Source organism: Schistocerca serialis, chromosome 7 (assembly GCF_023864345.2).
Source record: "Schistocerca serialis cubense isolate TAMUIC-IGC-003099 chromosome 7, iqSchSeri2.2, whole genome shotgun sequence".
Lineage (NCBI taxonomy): Eukaryota > Metazoa > Arthropoda > Insecta > Orthoptera > Acrididae > Schistocerca > Schistocerca serialis.
Window position 1 is genome coordinate 271,657,671 of NC_064644.1, and position 20,382 is coordinate 271,678,052.

The window sequence follows — 20,382 nt, forward strand, 5'->3', positions numbered from 1 at the left end:
GTAGGCATCTGTGGCTCATTAAAAATCCTGGCTGCAAAACTGTGTCCACTTTTCTTCCAAGTGTTTACTAAAGTACACATGCTGTAATGCCAACAATATTCCCAAACTTAAATTTCTTGTAATAAATAACTTAACATCTGTATAAAACTGGGCTTCGTTAAGATCAGGTATTCAAAATAATTATTTTTATGCTAAATAGGATGATGGCATAACTTTTTTCAAGTTTATCAAAGCAGTGGCAATGACTGTTTTCCTCAATGAAAGAGCTCATGTATGCTCCACAAACACTATTTTCAAAACATTGTTTAATTTCTTCTCTCAGAAATTACATAATAATATGGATACATTAAGATCACAATAACACAGTGGAATGCTACTTCACTGCAACAAAAAAGTATTTACAAATGCCAACACATTATGCACATTCTATAAAAAACATAGAGGAGTATACTGAATCAAGTGCACAGCACTGGTACACCGTGGACAAAAAACTGAGAAACATGAGTGATAAACATTAAACTTGTGTTGGTCGTCTATACTAAAACAAAAAAGATCTGTGTGTGTTGTATAAACTTCATCACAATATTTGTAAATATTAATAAAAAAAATATAAGACATGATTTTTTTTAAAAACTGTGGATGATCAGTGTACAGGACATTACAATGTTTTAGTTTCCATACAATGCTTGTTTGTTAGTGTCATATATATTGGTAAATGATCTGTTAGATTTGTAAGAGCTGTTGAAAAACAGTAACCCACTGGTACTGATCCAGAGATTGTTTTGTTGAACAAAATTCTGTCTATTCGTCGCATGCCACCCCAAGGAACCGGACGGATTAAACCATCTTTGTCAGGATTAGCAACTGCCATTCTTAAATGATGACCATGTACCTAAAAAACAATATCAGTTAAAGAATTTTATAATATTTAGGTGCAAGTCATATTATGAGCATCGCTGCAAAGTTAGGAGGTAGATATTTACAAAATTAACACAGAGGTCATCACATGAATTTGTATCGTAATTATTTTACAGCACAATGCACTAATTAAGTTACACAACAATTTTATTATGCAGCAATAAAAATACTTTGCCTTGATGTGAGAACCAATTTGACAGAAACAGAATCCCTTAAAGCAAAAAAAAGTAGAAATCCTCTCAAGCTCCACATCCAAACTTCTCAACCTCCACATCCAAACTTCCAGACTGTTCTCAACCTATCTTTAAAAAGCTTAACCCCTGGGAGATTTCCAGTCCTCTCAAAAGGTCGAATCTCCAGTTCCCAATCCAGTTTGAACTGTTCTGGGCTTATAATCAAGGATTTGCTCCCTTTAGTAGGTACTTTCAGTGGAAGCAGTTCTTTGTTACATCCCATTGACTACAGTCATTTCAGAGCACATGCTGAACCTTCAGTTTCTAAGTTTCTCAGCAAACTTTCAGAAAATAAAGTAGCATGAAAACTAAGAGCCTCAAAAAGCTTAGGAGTTCTAGAAAATTACAAGCTATGTTAAACACAGGATACCTTTCAATTGCTTGCCCAAGGGCTGGCCCACATGTAAGGGCTTGGTGCCTGACTGGCTCCAGTAAACATTCCATCCAGGTAAAAGTACTGATTCACAAGCTGTCCCCTTGGGCTCCCAACAATAAATTCAATATGGTTTGTGAGTCCACTGGTAGGAGCGGCAAATTATGGGAAATAAGTAGGACAAGAAAGGAAAGGGAATGTCCTCCATTAAGGAAAAAATAACAGAAAGATGACTTCTTTACACAAGTGACAATGAATGAAAAAAACACCACTCCCCCATTTGCATCCTCACATAGCCACAGTCTGCAAATCTATGATCAAAATCATAGTGTTCAGTGAAATACTGATAATAGTGAGTGCACATTCAATTTTATACTGAGTAAATTATGCTGTCAAATCTGTGGGAATTTCTTGCTATTATGGTTCTTAAATGAGTTGATGAGAGACAAATTTCTCAAGTTTTCAGATGAATGCTTTCGATACTTTTTTTGCAAATCAAACTGCCTTTTCCTGCTGCTAGTTATTTTATTTAATCCATACACGTTTCGCCTTCTACTGTTTTAAGGCATCATCAGTGGGATCTATAATGATACAGTTTTGTTAGTTATAGATTATCAAACAGTTCACTTTGCGATTTTTTGTAAACTGTCTGATAATCTATAACTAACAAAACTGTATCGTTATAGATCCCACTGATTATGCCTTAAAACAGTAGAAGGCGAAACGTGTATGGATTAAATAAAACAACTAGCAGCAGGAAAAGGCAGTTTGATTTGCAAAACAAGTATTTACATGCTTGCTGCGGCAGATGGCCACACAAACAAACTGGTGAATGCTTTCAAAATAATATACTTCTCTGAATTTCAAGGCATGCTAAAGAAATATACTAAGCACTAATGTAAACAGGACCATCAACAAGAAAACGAAGGTTGTTTTGAAGGGAACCAGCTGAGGTATAACAAAAGTCCACGTTATCTAGGGCCCCACTTGTCAGGATACTCAGCAATAAAGAGCCCTTGTTGAAAACTGCCACTAAGATGAAAACAAAGACGAGAGAGAGAGAGAGAGAGAGAGAGGTGGGGGGGGGGGGGGGGGGTCAGTTTGGCACTAAAGCCATGACATCCACTTCCACAATGCATCTCATAATTTCTTTGAACTTTTTTTGTCTTTCATCAATTGAAAGTGATTTCTGTAAAGAAGGGTATTATTAATCTTTTTTTTAAACCCACCATAATAGAATAACATTCACTTCACAGTATGTTCCTCACGATAGTAAATATTTAAAAGCCATTACAGGGTGTCTACAGATTTTTAGAGCAGCAAATTCATGACTTTTTCATTACCTCTCAAAAATATGCATAGTACAATGACAGAAACTGTTTTTTTTCTGAACCCAAAAGCTGGCTGAAATGAAAGCTGAATGTAATTATTCTTGTATCATTTAAATTGTTTTCAGCATGAACAACGTAAATGCATATGACCTTCAGTAGACCAGCCATCAGATACTATAAAAACATTATAAACTTTCATGTACAATGGGCTTTGAATATTTTCTGATATATGTATGATGACATGAATTAAAATAAAAACTGATTTAACACAGTAATATAACGGAAACTTACAATATTCCTTAAGACAACAGAACACTAGTATCACTGATTTTTAAGTTTCAACTAAAACTTCTTTGTTAATAGAAAAGCCTCTTTCTACTGCAGCATTTCCGTTAAACATGCATAACAGCTTCTGCACAGATCTGATTACGTAATGGTTCACAGTCTGTAACAAACTCATCAGAAAGTGATCAAGTTTATCCTCCAGAATGAGATTTTCACTCTGCAGCGGAGTGTGCGCTGATATGAAACTTCCTGGCAGATTAAAACTGTGTGCCCGACCGAACCGGGTCCCGAGTTCGAGTCTCGGTCGGGCACACAGTTTTAATCTGCCAGGAAGTTTCATATAAGTTTATCCTCATTTGGACTGAATTATTTTAGTTGGTTTTCAGAGTATTCACAAAACTGTAAGTACTCTCTCTTGATTACGTCAGCTGTTGATTGAGTCTTAAGGTTTTTGACACAATGCAATTGTCAATCAAGCATTTCTCAACTGTAGCTCTGCTTAACTTCAGTTGATAAACGTGAACCACCTTTGACTATCTTTAATTTCAAAGGACTCTTCTCAGCAATTTTTAGATACAGACCTGTGCATTTATTTCTGACAATAAGGACAAATTCTACCATGTAGTACTTGCTAGCACAAGTGGCATCAAATCCAATATCTACATGATGAATTGTTCCATGAACACATGCTTTGATAATATCGACAGTAAGTAATTTGCTAGAATTTGTCACCATTTCCATAACAGTTTTCTTTATGAACCGAGAGGTAATGCTACATATTAAATGCTGTACATTAAATTGAATAAATTTTTGCGCAAAAAGGGGAAGAGAGAGTCATTTGACTGATACTTAGTCAACAACTCCCGAAGTTCAACTGATAATGATAGAAGAAAATCAAGTTTTACACAAAGGAATCTGTCTTGTAAGTGACGTTTAATTTTTTCATAGTTTCTACTTTCAGGTGGTCTTTTTTATACTTCAGTAACACACTTCTTCAAATGCGAAACAAGTTCAAGTGCTTTCTTTGTGGCTTCAGTATTTCCAACCCATCTTAGAGAACAAAATTTGAGACGAAACTTGGAAAACCCAGTGATATTTGAGAAGGTTGCCCTCCTGGAAGCAAAGTCCTTCATAAAGTACTAGATCACCCTACGAAATTCATGAACATTCCAACCACTTTCATTACAAGAGATTTCAAAGCTCCATTCAATACATGAAGCAAGTATGTGCCACAATGAAATATTTGTGGTTGATAATCTCCTTCACTGATTTTAAATGCTTGCAAATCATGCGACATCTTCAAGCTCACATTTGGCCCACACATTGAAATTTGTATTATATTCTTAGATGACAAATTCAAAACATTCAGACCTTCCTGGAAACTTTACCTTAAACCAGAAGATGTGGAAGAATTCAAAAACACATATCTTAAATACATATCTTAAATATCTTGTAGATACAGACTGATTTTGTTCTTCCCAAAAACTAATCACCAAATTCATCTGTCCCTTTTGGACAACTTTGTTTAAACCCTTGTCATATGACACACTTCCCTAACTTTGTTAGCTAGGAGATTCTGGAAATGAGGGCCAAGTTCATAAGTAATTATAAATGACAACTTATCCTTGTGTAATTGGATTTTTTTCACAATCATGCTGTCAGGAAACATAATTTGAAATACGTCCGTTGTGTTTCTAGAACTTCTTCCTGAAGAATAAGGCATGGCTTTATCCATGCCCCATATAATTTCAGATTTTACTGTTTTACCAGTGACTAAAAATTTTTTCAATGAGGTTGTTTTGGAACACTCTTCATCTGAAGTTCTAGAGGTTGTAGCAGGGGCAAGTGATTGTAATTCATTACCGCCATTCAAATTCTGTTCAGAAGGAATTTGTGACTACGCTGGCACTGCTTTTACTACAGTAAAAGGCAACTTGTTTTGCTGCCTTACGACTAATGAATGAACCAATGCTGAATGTTTCTTTCCTCTGCCATGTGTCTTTACACATGACATGCCACTGACACTAATGTCAAAGTCACATTTGCACCAGTTAAAGTTATTACTTTCTACTGTTTGAAGCCACATTTTCCAGTCTTTTAAGTCATCATGTTGTAGCCACTGAAACTGCACTTCCTAGGCACCTTGAAAAATTTAGGAATCTACTACTTCAGTGTCAGTACCTACGGCTAAAATGAAGGCCATTAGCAACAGGTTTCTAAAAGAATATATTCAAAGAAGCATGTTAATTATACTGCATGTAGATCATCAGTGTGAGATTAGGGGAGAGGATGGGGAACTGAGATTCAATCTTTCACCATTTAAACATGGAACAATGAACACAACCACAAATTCAGTTGTAAACCTTTCCCCGGAATAAATAAATATGATTGTCTTCACTTTGCATTCTTAGCGGATGCCTAGCTTAAAAAAGAGATTTCATACTTCTGTGACTTTTCGTCTTCCAGCTAAGGTGGTCTCTCTCAAGCCCCCTTTACATTGACGCAATTGCTCGCAAACACAAGTAAATGCACATTCATGTGAACACTGCACAAGGATTCACTAGAGTGCACCTCCAAACAGGCATTTACACTGGATCAAACAGAAGATAACAACACAAGATAACTGAGCAGCCATGCTGTACTTGGTGGTTTTCATACTTATTCATCAGTATGACGAAAATATGCTGTTTTCGCGAGACATGGACACACAAAACAAATAACAGAATAAGCAGATGCCAGACAGATTCATATTTTTAATTTTAATTAGCATGATAGATGGATACTTTTAGTTGTTTATGAAGCTTTCTCCTTTCCTGACTGATGGAGGCATGTAACCAATTGTACATTTAAGTGCATCGGAAATTTTCTACCAGTTTTTCAGTGTAACCTTTTGGCACAGACACTGTTCAGCAAATGGCCAGAACAGTGTGTACTTTTTACAACAGTGAAAGTTTTCATAGTTAATTACACATTTCAAATACATTACATACACATGCATACTTATTCTGTTTTATTTCATTTCCTTGTATGTGGTTATTCAAACACTATTAACATTCTTCTGACAAAAGCGGTATTGCCATCATTGTTGACTTTGATATTTTCCATGAAGTTGGGCTATTACCAAATAGAGACGAGTAGATAGATTTTAGTTATGAGGATACTAAAGTAGATCCATAAATTTTCAAAACAGTACAGATGGAAAATAAAACAGAGCATTTTACAATTGCGTGACCAGTTTTATTTCTCTAATATACTAGATCTGAAAATTCTACTGAAGGCCCTACGTTTAAATGAAATTGTTTGCTTGATGGCAGGTGTTGGTCTTCCAAGTACTTTAATTTACATTTGTTCATCTAACGTCTAACAGGAAAATGGTTATGAAGCAATCATTTCACTCACAGTAAATTATTATTATTCTTTCTTTTCTCAGACGTTATGTCTGGTCAAAAATGGAAAGTGACGCGGACCTTGATCAAGCGTGACTTCCTTTTAACTGTACGGTATATGTTATATTGCATTTAGGAACTTTCGGGTAATTGAACATGTATCAATAATTACAGATTTCTATAGTTATATATATAAGTTTGGATGTAGCTGTATTGCGTTGATGTACTGGTGGATATTGTGTGGTATGACTCCTGTAGTTGATAGTATAATTGGTATAATGTCAACTTTATCCTGATGTCACATGTCCTTGACTTCCTCAGCCAGTCGGATGCATTTTGCAATTTTTTCTCCTGTTTTCTTTTGTATATTTGAATTGGGTATGGATATTTCGATTAGTTGTGTTAATTTCTTCTTTTTACTGGTGAGTACGATGTCAGGTTTGTTATGTGGTGGTGTTGTATCTGTTATAATGGTTCTGTTCCAGTATAATTTGTATTCATCATTCTCCAGTACATTTTGTGGTGCATACTTGTATGTGGGAACGTGTTGTTTTGTAAGTTTATGTCGTAAGGCAAGCTGTTGATGTATTATTTTTGCTACATTGTCATGTCTTCTGGGGTATTCTGTATTTGCTAGTATTGTACATCCGCTTGTGATGTGATCTACTGTTTCTATTTGTTGTTTGCAAAGTCTGCATTTATCTGTTGTGGTATTAGGATCTTTAATAATATGCTTGCTGTAATATCTGGTGTTTATTGTTTGATCCTGTATTGCAATCATGAATCCTTCCGTCTCACTGTATATATTGCCTTTTCTTAGCCATGTGTTGGATGCGTCTTGATCGATGTGTGGCTGTGTTAGATGATTCGGGTGCTTGCCATGTAGTGTTTTCTTTTTCCAATTTACTTTCTTCGTATCTGTTGATGTTATGTGATCTAAAGGGTTGTAGAAGTGGTTATGAAACTGCAGTGGTGTAGCCGATGTATTTATATGAGTGATTGCTTTGTGTATTTTGCTAGTTTCTGCTCGTTCTAGAAAGAATTTTCTTAAATTATCAACCTGTCCATAATGTAGGTTTTTTATGTTGATAAATCCCCTTCCTCCTTCCTTTCTGCTTAATGTGAATCTTTCTGTTGCTGAATGTATGTGATGTATTCTATATATGTGCCATTGTGATCGTGTAAGTGTATTGAGTGCTTCTAGGTCTGTGTTACTCCATTTCACTACACCAAATGAGTAGGTCAATATTGGTATAGCATAAGTATTTATAGCTTTTGTCTTGTTTCTTGTTATTGTTTCTTATTATTATTATTATTATTATTATTATTATTATGCTACCTGTATTGTGTAACACACTGAAATCTCACATGGCTTGATGAAATTAAACATTAGTAGGCGACAGCAGCCGGAAGGCTTCAGGAACATTTTGGCTAGTGAGAAATCGATTTTACTCTGTTTCTCCCCAACACGTTTAAAACAAGATTAAAATTACAATAGTTTTATATTAATTATTAAAATCCCCTTAAGGAAATATCTTTCCAAAAAAGATGTGGAATAAAAATATTTAAACGGAAGTGGGAGCGGACAGAATTAAAGAAACAGCTGTTCTAACAAACTCCTACAGTAGCTTTTGCGTATCAGGGATCTGACAGTTTGTCTGTCTGTGCGGAGCCCCATGTTCAACAATGTACGATGAATGGTGTGCTCTGAAGCACTTGTGCATGCACAGTCACTGTGCTCTTTTGGCTGAGATGCCACAGACCTTCATCAGTCCTACTTTACAGAGCAGACAAAGCTCCAAACTCCACATTCTGTGAAGAGTCAAGGACGTCCAACCATTTAGCGCCTTTGGTAGTTTTACTGTCGTTTTATCTCTTTCCACAGATGACGACAACAGAGGCATGTGAACATTTGATCAGCTTCACCATTTTCAAGCTACTCGTTCGCAGGCTTTGTGTAATAATAATCAGCCCTTTGTCAAAGTTGTTTATCTTAATGGACTTCCCCATAGCTCAATGAAGCCACACCTCCAAATTTCTATATTGACACCTGTCCCTCAGGGTTGCAAATTGCAGTAGCAGTGGTTTTGCTGACATGGCTTGCACAGATAGATACGCAAGTCCCCTATAGATAACAAAGACTTTAAGAGTTCTTGTGAATCTTTATAATATATAAACGATCTTTTACTGAATTGACTGCGGGATACAACATTTTTGGGGGTAGCAGTACCTTGCTACTCCCCTTTAGAACTGCACTTGACTGAACACAAAACAAAATTTATGACTACCCACTCAATTTCATTACCTTTTCATTAATTGGATGACCACGTTATTACATCACTTTTTTGTGACTTTCATGACCTGCAGACATCCTGCATTACAGTCAGGTCAGAGAATCTTCCTAGTTGCAACATATATTTTAATATTGCTTACAAACATCACTTAAAACTTCTGGGCTATTAGGCCGTGGTCGATGTATTAGACTTGTCCTAACTTTACCTCTCCAACTGCGGGAGACATCTTCAGAGGTGAAATGGCAAACTGCAACCAGAACTCCAGAGAGCGCAGAATACATAGGCAGTGTAGAGGGTGCCACACGGGTTGTTGGCTACAAGATAGTATGCCAACATTCTCGACTGAAAATAATCGTTCGTCATTCTTACACGGCAATGTTGACATCCAAATTTTATCTGATTTCACACTTTCCTCTTATCTGTTCAAATTATTATGGTGTTTATTAATCTTGATTGCCTCTCTATAAATATGCGCTTGATAATGAGATGTTTTCAATATGACATTCCTCCCAGTGAACTTTATTTCATCATCACCCTCCTGGTAAACATGTTCTACTATGGCTAATTTATCCATATGTTCCAGGCAGCAGTTCCACTTGTGTACAATGAGACTGGTGTCAACACTTCTTTTTGTGGTATTAATATAAACCAGCCCACAACCACAAGAAATTTTATAATCACCCAGTGTAGTCAAAGAATGTAGTATATTTTTTGCTGATCTTAAAACATTCTTTTACCTTCCTGGTGGGCCTGAAGGAAGTTTCCACATTGTATTTGCTCAATACTTACCCAATGTGATCTGTAATCATACTGATGAACAGAAGGAAAATTTTCCCTTTGAGCAGCTGTTGTTCCTTATAATGTCCTAATTCTTTCCCTAGGGTGAAGTGCTCCAACTGTCTCCTTGTTAGAATAACCCTTCTTCCTGATCGTCAACCATACATGTTCAAGCTCATCTTGTATGTAAGTTTATTCACAAATTTAGTGCACCCTATCTACCAAGGTTTTAATCACCCCTCTTTTTTGTCTGGGGCGCTAATTTGAAACTTTATGCAGATAATGGTCAGCATGTGTGGCTTTTCTGTACACTCTATGGACCAACGACCCCTTCAATCTCTTGATAACAGACACATCAAAGAAATTTGGTTGGCCATAACAGTCCGTCTCCATAGTAAATTGTATTTTCGGATTGGTACTGTTGAGATGTATCAGAAAGGCATTCAATTCCCCTGCACCATGTGTCCATACTACGGAGATACCAGCGGTACCATCTGCCTGGTCCTTTCCTGGCAATCTGCAACACCTGTTGTTCAAAGTTCTCCATAAATAAATTGGCAACAGCTGGACTAAGAGGACTGCCCATAGCCACCTGTCAATCTGTTCATAAAAATCATTATTGGATTGAAAGTAGGTCTTGGTGAGGCAGTGACTAAATAACTCCACAATATCTGCTGGAAAAATATCAGCTATACATCAAATAGCTTCATTCAATGGAATGACAGTAAATAAAGACACAACGTCAAAACTAACAAGGATATCACCTAGCCCCATGTGCATTTCTTTTAATTTGTCTATAAAATGATATGAATTTTTAATATGACTATCAATTCCACCAATATAAGGTTGCAGCAATGAGGCAAGGTGTCTACCCAATTCATGGGTAGGACACCCTACAGCTCTCACAACGGGCCTCAAAGGAATCTGTGGTTTGTGTGCCTTGGGTAATCCAAAGAGCCTAGGCAGGTATGCTCACTTTTTGCAGAATAGCTTCTTGTCATCAGAGGAGAGTGGAGATGCTTTCACCAACTGATCAGCGATTTTCAAAATCTTCATAGTCAGATCCCCCTGAAGTTTTTTATAATTGGTGTGATACAAAATATTATTGAACTTTTCATGATTGTCCCTACTTCTAAACAGGATTATGGTATTACCCTTGTCTGCAGCAAGAATGATAATGTTACTATCTGCATTGATATCACTAGGCGCCTTCATTTATGCCTGCAGCAAATTACTGTTAGGTGGCTCACATGTACGTAAAATTCTAGTTGTTTCCATCCTAATTAAATCAGCTGACTGCTGTGGAAACTGACAGATTCCTGCCTCAACATTTTCTGTAATATCTTCCACAGATGCTTTTACACACACCACAGCAAACTTGCCTCCTTTGGCTAGAACAGAAATTCCTACTTCAGCCAAATCTTTATCAGGCAGGTTGATAATAGCTTGAGAACTGACCACAACTGAAGATACCGACATGTTCTTCTGTAGACTAGCGAACTAATTCCTCAGTCTATTAACTGATATCTCTGCTTTAATTTCCATAGTCCTGATTGTGAGACTGTCAATCTTATTCCAGCCAAAATGCTGCATAGAGTTACTAATAAATAAGAGGAGCTGTAAGAGTTTACTGCTGGTTTCCACCAATGTTTGCTGTGTCTGGTGAAGACTCTCTCATAGCACTGCTAATTCCTTATGGTTGTAAGTACAATGAGCCAATGCCGAGCGAAACATCTCTTCACCTTATGAAAATTTAGAACAGTCGTAGTGCCCTTGCAGTGTAACACTGCACACTCAGCTGCTGTGTTTTCTTATTGCACATTCCCTCAAATCGTCACACCAATGCCGACATATCCTCCCCACAGAGGCATTTGATTGAACAAACAGCCAAGGCTCCTCAGGCACTCCAATAACAGTAGGAAACAGGAGTTATACAAATATACTGATAACTTTGCCTCCAGAGACCTTACAAACAATACCCTGACCAACTAATCAGGTATCTGATTTCCCATAGCAGTTGCTTTTGCAGAGGTTGGTTTGACTCGGATACATGAAACATCCTGCAGCTCATGTGGACAACATTGGCAATCCCTTGGCAGCTACCTGCAACTACCAGCTCTCTCTGAATTTGACATATTTCATCAATATTTACTTGTACTGCAGCAACTTTTACACCACCCCCTATGGCAACAAGTCACAGTAATATAGGGTCCTCTGTAAATGTGCATTAATGGTTCACGTGGTGCAAAGTCACAACCCTCATTATTTGAAGAACAATGATCTACTGAAATGTTTGCTTTTCAGTTTATGAGAAATAAACAAAGATACATTATAAGTATTCTGTTCCTATTAACAGTACTTCAATTGAACACAGTGTTTCTTACCTCGCTACTATGCAAACATTAACAGCTAAAGTGTGCAACGAAGAACAAATAATAGAAGAAATTTATCACAAGATAGGACATTTTGAGTATAGTGTATATCATATCAGTCTAGATTCTCTTCTTAAAAGATGACTTGATTTCAATTTTATTGATATAGCAATCTCTGCAATTACAGCTGAGACATAAAATTATCTATTGTAATAGTCGTCGTCAAAGTAGCAGTGAGAGATAGATCCAACTGGTGTCAAAGTAAACACTGCACATTTGGTACATTAAATTCTATACTAAAGCATGCAGCAGGAACACTTACTATGACATCAGCATCGAGAAGAAACCTCCTTCGTTCTGAGTCATCAGCTAGACTCTCCTTAAATATTTCAGGATCTGAAAGTTCCTCAGAGTGCATTGTCATCTGCCTCATTTCTGTCCCTATAGCCCAATCATGATCTTTGCCTGGTTTCTCCACACATACGTCACAATATTCTTTGAAAATGACATGATATTGGAAATCCTCATCAGCTGAAACAAATTAACATTTTTTTTATTCTTACAGTAGTCAAGTAATTTTGTACAGATAACAGAAGCATCATGAATTTTGAGAAAAAAACTGAGTTGTTTCTCTTGTTATGTACGAGGGCAGTTCAATAAGTAATGCAACAAATTTTTTTTCTCGGCCAATTTTGGTTGAAAAAACCGGAAATTTCTTGTGGAATATTTTCAAACATTCCCACTTCGTCTCGTATAGTTTCATTGACTTCCGACAGGTGGCAGCGCTGTACGGAGCTGTTAAAATGGCGTCTGTAACCGATGTGCGTTACAAACAACGGGCAGTGATCGAGTTTCTTTTGGCGGAAAACCAGGGCATCTCAGATATTCATAGGCGCTTGCAGAATGTCTACGGTGACCTGGCAGTGGACAAAAGCACGGTGAGTCGTTGGGCAAAGCGTGTGTCATCATCGCCGCAAGGTCAAGCAAGACTGACTGATCTCCCGCGTGCGGGCCGGCCGTGCACAGCTGTGACTCCTGCAATGGCGGAGCGTGCGAACACACTCGTTCGAGATGATCGACGGATCACCATCAAACAACTCAGTGCTCAACTTGACATCTCTGTTGGTAGTGCTGTCACAATTATTCACCAGTTGGGATATTCAAAGGTTTGTTCCCGCTGGGTCCCTCGTTGTCTAACCGAACACCATAAAGAGCAAAGGAGAACCATCTGTGCGGAATTGCTTGCTCGTCATGTGGCTGAGGGTGACAATTTCTTGTCAAAGATTGTTACAGGCGATGAAACATGGGTTCATCACTTCGAACCTGAAACAAAACGGCAATCAATGGAGTGGCGCCACACCCACTCCCCTACCAAGAAAAAGTTTAAAGCCATACCCTCAGCCGGTAAAGTCATGGTTACAGTCTTCTGGGATGCTGTAGGGGTTATTCTGTTCGATGTCCTTCCCCATGGTCAAACGATCAACTCTGAAATGTATTGTGCTACTCTTCAGAAATTGAAGAAACGACTTCAGCGTGTTCGTAGGCACAAAAATCTGAACGAACTTCTCCTTCTTCATGACAACGCAAGACCTCACACAAGTCTTCGCACCCGAGAGGAGCTCACAAAACTTCAGTGGACTGTTCTTCCTCACGCACCCTACAGCCCCAATCTCGCACCGTCGGATTTCCATATGTTTGGCCCAATGAAGGACGCAATTCGTGGGAGGCACTACGCGGATGATGAAGAAGTTATTGATGCAGTATGACGTTGGCTCCGACATCGACCAGTGGAATGGTACCGTGCAGGCATACAGGCCCTCATTTCAAGGTGGCGTAAGGCCGTAGCATTGAATGGAGATTACGTTGAAAAATAGTGTTGTGTAGCTAAAAGATTGGGGAATAACCTGGTTTATTTCAATGCTGAATAAAACAACCCCTGTTTCAGAAAAAAAATGTGTTGCATTACTTATTGAACTGCCCTCGTAATACTGCTGTTGTTTCACAATCTAATGCAGGCCACACCAACTCAAGCACTCGGTACTTGCGCGCCTCGGTGTTGCGCCTAGTGGCACCAGAGCCGTGCCTAGCAGCACCAGTGCTTTGCCGCTCCCTCCCCTCTTTCCTCCCATGTAGAGGCTGTAGCAGCCTGTGTGTGACGGAGAAAATGCTCGCCCTCGCGCAGTCCTTGGCGCATTTATCTACAGTAAATATCAAAGCATCAACAGTGTGCTGTCACTGCAAAAATATACATTCCAAAACATACGAGGGGAATGTTGGACAGAAGTGAACTGATTATTAAATTAAAATCAGAATCGCCACGATCTGAAGAGGTAAGCTTTGTTTATACTGTGCATTCTAAAAGAAAAACAAAAATATACCTTTTCGCAATTGTACTCATAGAAACTTGTGCCACTTCCCTTTAGATATTTTTGCTTAACTAAATTATGAGACTGTTTTGTACGGTAAGATTTTAAAGTTAATTATTGCTGTTGTCCCACAGGCTTCTGAACTGAACTGCACATCGGAAAGCACAGTTCGAGCAAGCTATATCTGTTGCACTGAAAATTGCATAAAGTGAAGACCTTTCACAAATGGCTAATTTATAAAAAGAGTGATCGGAAGTAATATGTCCATCTGCAGTGGCCCTATTTGAGATGCTAAGCTTGTCTGAATATACAATTTCTCAAAGAGTGCATGAAATTGTTGTGGAATTAAAGGAGCACCTGCCCAATAAATGTCGTAACTTCTTAGAGTACTCAATTGCCCTCGATGAGAGCACTAACAATCGCAGCATAGCTCATCTTGCAATTTTCATAGTAAGATATGTCGAAAAAAGTTTCACTGTTGCCAGGGAACTGTTGGATGTCATTTCTTTGAAAAGTGTCACAACCGGGGAAGATATTTTCCTGGCTATAGAGGTGGTTCTGAATGATATGCAGTTGTTACTCAAGTGCCTTTACAGCACTGCGATTGATGGGGGCCCTGAAGTGTTGTTGGAAGGGGTAAGTTTTGTAGAGTGTATGAACAAAAAAGTGCACAAACTAGGCTTCCCCCAATTTTGAAAATACACTGCCTTTTAGAGTAGAAAGCAAAGCAGAAATTTAAAGGATTTTTGAAGGATCTTGAATCAATTCACAAAGACATTCCTTTTTACTGTGTCACACAATGATTAAGCTGCTCTACTCTCAGTCTTTTTTGATTTGAGACAAGAAATAGTTGTGTTCACTGATATGAAAGGCTGTCCACAATCAGACTTGAATGATGAGCAATGGATCACTGACCTCACTTTCATGAAAGACATCATGGGGTATTTAAATATCTCACAACAAGGGAAAAATAAATTAATTGGCACTATGTGTGACTGTATTGAAAGTTTCAAATTGCAGCTTTTGCATTTTAAAAGTCAGCTTCAAAGAGGAAATTTGGACAATATTCCCTCTCTAATATCCTTGAATTTAGGTACTTATAAACACATCAATGATCACACAAAAGCGGTACAGTCATTGCATAAAGAATTTGAAGATAGGTTTGGAGAAATAAAACTAGTAAAACCTATACTCAAAGTTTCTATGACACCTTTTTTGGTGCATCCAGAGGGTGCCCCACCAAGTCTCCATGTTGAGCTGAAAAAACTACAGTGCTATTCAATGTTGGCACATCATAACCATTACAAAGGTGATTTGATTTCATTTCATAAAGGCACTGATCAACAAGAATTCCTCAGGTTTCATGCCCTTGACCTTAAATGTGTTGCTACATTCAGAACAATGTTTGTTTGTGAACAAATGTTTTCCATTATGAAGATTAACAAAACAAAAACATGGGCAAGTTTGTCCGATGCTTCATTGGAAACTATACTTCGAATTGCAACTGCAATAACAATTATTCCAAATATTGGAAAATTACGGGCTTCAAAGCCATGCTAAAGATAAACAAAGAATGTTGCAAATTAGTGCAAAATAAGGAGAGCAATGAAACTATTCATCCTGTCTGTACACAAAACTGTTATTATTATTATAATTTGTTTTAATACTGGCATGCCGCCTGCCAAGTGCTGATTTCACCAGCCCTGTTCAACAACACGTTCCTCTCCTGCCACTGCCACAACAGTGGTGTGTGTGCCTCCCTCACCCCACTGGCAGTACAGTAGAGCACTGGTGCTTTTGGCGGTGCTGGCTGGTGTTCTTGAAGCACCTGAGTTGGCGTGGCCTGATCCAAAGGCACTATCTTTCATATCGAAACTGACTACCAAAGAACTTCCGGCCCAAGATGCTGGAGGGCGCTTGTTTTGTTGTGTGTGTGTGTGTGTGTGTGTGTGTGTGTGTGTGTGTGTGTGTGTGTGTGTGTGTGTGTGTGTGTGTTTTGCTGATGAAGGCTGTGGCCAGAAGCTTTATGTAAGTGTCTTTTAATTGTGCCTGTCTGCAATTTTATGTGTCTTCTGTATGGTAAGTAGCAATCTGTTTTTTCCTACATCATTGATACTCCTACCTGGAGTTTCCATTGTCTGATTTTTACCAAGGAACTTGATATTTTAATACTGTCAGCAGATTTTACTAAATAAATAAAGACATGTTATTATGGTTTTTTCATCCTTTTCTTTTTTGTCAACTCGTTTTCCAAAAGCTGATCATTTTTATAGCAAAATAAGAATGGATTTAAAATAAGTATAAACACACACTGATTAATAAATAAAACTTGTGTATATCTTGAGCAATATTTGGTATATTGTAATTATGTTACTTATAAAATTTCTATACGTGCTTCTATTTTGCAATTCCATCAACATCTTTTCGCAACTACACAAGCAAACCAAAAATTTCTCATTTTAATTACTTCATTTTCTTCCAAGTCTGGTACTCTACTGTCCAAAATAAGTCCTCTGCATACATTATCATCATATTTTAGCAATCTTCCTGTTATTGTCTATACTATTAAACTACCATCAAACAGCAGAAGCATACAATCCTCAATAGCTACACACAAAAGATGGAGAAAGGAAAACTTGCTAGCTTTCAGAGATATCCTTTGATGAGCTAGAGTACCTGAATATACATGCGCGCACACACACACACACACACACACACACACACACACACACGTTTTCCTTCTTTTGTGTGTGTTTATCAACAATTCAATGCTTCTGTTATTGCTGAGTGGTCTCCTTTAACCCTAAAGTATTTACGGTCTACAAAAACATTTCTACAACCATAAAAACATCAAAATCAAATGTCTGTTCCTGGTACTATTATAATCTGATGATAATTTCAAAACAAAACCAAAACATAGAGCAGAACATAAATCTGACTCAGAAATATCTAATAGTGTGCAGTAAACTTTTACCTGGAGACATGTTATCAGCATTGAAATCTCCACATATAACATCAAAATCAACAATGTCTGTTTTTTCTGTAAATTTATACTTGAACATATGAATAAATACATATGCATCTGTCACCTGCCTTGGAATGACAGGTTCATCACCCTGAAACGCTTGTGTATGCATGTTGCTGATGAAACCAACATGGCGATATAAGCCCGAGTCACTCAGCAAGACCTGTAATTGAAATGAAATAAGAAATAATTACTCTGAACTAATATACAAGATCAACTTTTCTAAGATGACATTAAGTTCCTTCTTTCTTTTTTCTCCACCTACTTTGCTCCACATTAAATTTAAAAAACTGGCTGGGAGTAGGTGTCTCTAATGGTAGTTATTATCCTACCTGGGACGACTGCACACCAAAACAGATTCTGAAGTTATATTGCATTTCATTAACAAACAGCATGAAATAATTCAAATCTGTTGATACTTTCTCTAAAGTAATTATGAATTTGTCAGTACAGATTTACTAAGTTCACAATACAGTGCTGATCATTTGCCTGTTAATGGGGACATTATGTTTGAACCATGGAAATGGAAGAATGTGACAAAACAGCACCTGGTTTTCTCCTGTTTTAAATTTGGATTATCAATCAAGTTTTCAATGATTTCCAGTAATTTTTTTAGTATTCTGGTTAGTATAATGCAATCATTTACTTATTCATTCAACCATTTCTTCAGCACACCTAATAACAATTCAGCTTCAAAACTTTTTGAGTTCTCTATAGTTACTTATATGATAGTGCAGGTGATTTATGAGAAGTCCATATAATATTTTCTCTGTGTTTTTCAAGAGGAGAACACAAATGAATAACAGAGACCAGCAAAACTGACTGCTATCACTCAGTGCATTTATGTTGAAAAGTAGTATATTATGCACTCACATGTAAGACTGTGTTATAAAATTAAGGATTTGATCAACTACATAACAATGTGTTAATTATAAATTACATATTTCCTACTCTCATGGTCAAATATCATTCCTGGTATGGCTGTTCGTCCACTGACCAATTTCATTTTAAGTGTGGTTCACTGACATCATCCATGGAATGTGTCATTATATTGAAAGTGATGGTTATGTGGCAACAACAGTTATTACTGGTTGAGAGTAACAAAAACCCAACTCCCTCTAAATTGCGCAATGAGTTTTTGTTCAAATTTTCATAGCCAAACGAATAGTGAGAAATGGACAAATGGGGTATCAAATTCACCAACATGTGTAGAAAAACAAAGGAAAAAATGAAGTGCTTGAAGGAAAATTACACTATGCATTTTTGTCCAAATGTTCACAACCAAACAATGAGTGGGAAATGGATAAATGGGGTATGAAATCGACCAGCAAAGAAATTGGTGAAAAAGGGTTTAAATGCTTGCAAGTAATGAGGGAAATTAAGAAAAAATTAAACAGTGGTTTGAGGGAGAATTTTGGTTCGATTTTTCATAGCCAAACAATGAGTGGGAAATGGATAACATCAAACTGACCAACATGAGGTGTAGTTTTGCAAAAAAAGCTTTTATTCCTTGAGAATATCCGAGTAATTAAAAAACTTAGTGATTTAAGAAAAAATTGAATATTTCACAAACTACTGCAGTTTCTATGTAAATGAAGAGTAAAAACTACATCTCTTCATGGTCTAGCCATTTTGCACATACAAATTTACACTGGTGTGGTATTTAAGTGTCAAAATGGTTTTCTTTGCACCAAGTACTATATTAAGGACATTTCAAGGACAGAAGACATTAGGAAAGTGATTTTGTAAAAATTTCTATGGTAACACCTCAGTGTTGTCACAGCTCTATGTATGACTAACAGCCATTAGTGTCTCACAGTTAAAAGCTGGCAACAGCCTGCTAGTGGTCAGGGTTCTTCTTACACCTACAGAATGTCTCAGGCATCATCTGACGTGCACAAGCATGACCAGCCACCTAATATACCCAGAAAACATGGAAGGGCTCCAACAACATTGCATCAGAGATGTCCAATTCTGACAAAGATGGAACCACAATCAAAAAACAGATTATTTTGGTGAATAAAGAATTCCAATTGCCAGTCACTGGAGAAGTATTTGAAGAACTAAATTTGAAAAATAAGAAAAAGATTACAACAGAATGGTCAAATGTTTGGTGAAATAACTGCTCTCACATTAGAAATAAAATAAACTAGAGAAAAATCTGACATGCCTTTGGGTGAAGCTCAATATCATGCACACCAAATGAGGTGCCAATTGAGAATTCAAAAAGTTCGATGTTTAGCTTGGAATCTCAGAATTTTAAAGAGTAAGTGCCACCATTCTTGCCACAAATGAGCCAATTGGGACCGACCGGCTGACCACCATATCACCCTCAGTCAATGACATATTGATGCGATATGGAGGGATAAGAGCCAGCACACTGCTCTCCCTGCCATTGTCAGTTTAGCACATCTGGTGCCAATACTTCTCATTCCAGTAGTTTCTCATTTTGCATCCTGTGGCTAAGTAGACCCTTCCCAATACTCCCATCGCAAAAAAATCCCTGACAGTACCAAGAATTAAACGCAGGTTATCTGCAAGGCAGCCAGCCATGCTGATCACTCAGCTACAGAGACAGACAATTTTAAAGAGTACCACAAGATATCTGAAGGATTACGTAGACTGCAGTCAGTTGTGTGGTTGAATCAATCTATGAAAATTCAATTCTGGTTAAAAAACACTGGGGAGGTACAAAACCCGATTTCCACAACTTTGAAAGTTTCTACCAGCTGTGATATTCAATGCTGAAAGCATATATAAATGCACAAAATGAAAGTATATTCTCCTCAAGATAGTATTGTGCCACATTTCAGTGGCCAGTCATAAAGGCATTAATTGTCATGTGATTACCTATGCATCAAAGAAGGCCAGGCAGGCCCTTAGGAGCAGCAACCCCATCATAATAGGATAGCCAATATAAGGGTATGATTGGTTCTCCACAAAATTAGAGAAGGGCCACACTAGTCCAGATGAGGCAAAAAATGGTTCAAATGGCTCTGAGCACCATGGGACTTAACTACTG

The 20,382-nt window shown here is 37.5% G+C and overlaps 1 protein-coding gene across 1 annotated transcript in view; it reads right to left on the reverse strand.

The window, feature by feature from the left end:
* Positions 1-272: 272 nt before the first annotated feature.
* Positions 273-20,382, reverse strand: part of LOC126412688 (sphingomyelin phosphodiesterase 3-like) — a 59,313-nt gene continuing 39,203 nt past the window's right edge. Inside the window, exons 3-5 of the mRNA XM_050082398.1 lie at positions 17,310-17,523; positions 12,292-12,500; positions 273-892 (exon numbers count right to left, since the gene is read on the reverse strand). Of these exons, the coding sequence (XP_049938355.1) occupies positions 659-892; positions 12,292-12,500; positions 17,310-17,523 (657 nt within the window). The 3' untranslated portion in view covers positions 273-658. The remainder of the gene's footprint in view (positions 893-12,291; positions 12,501-17,309; positions 17,524-20,382) is intronic.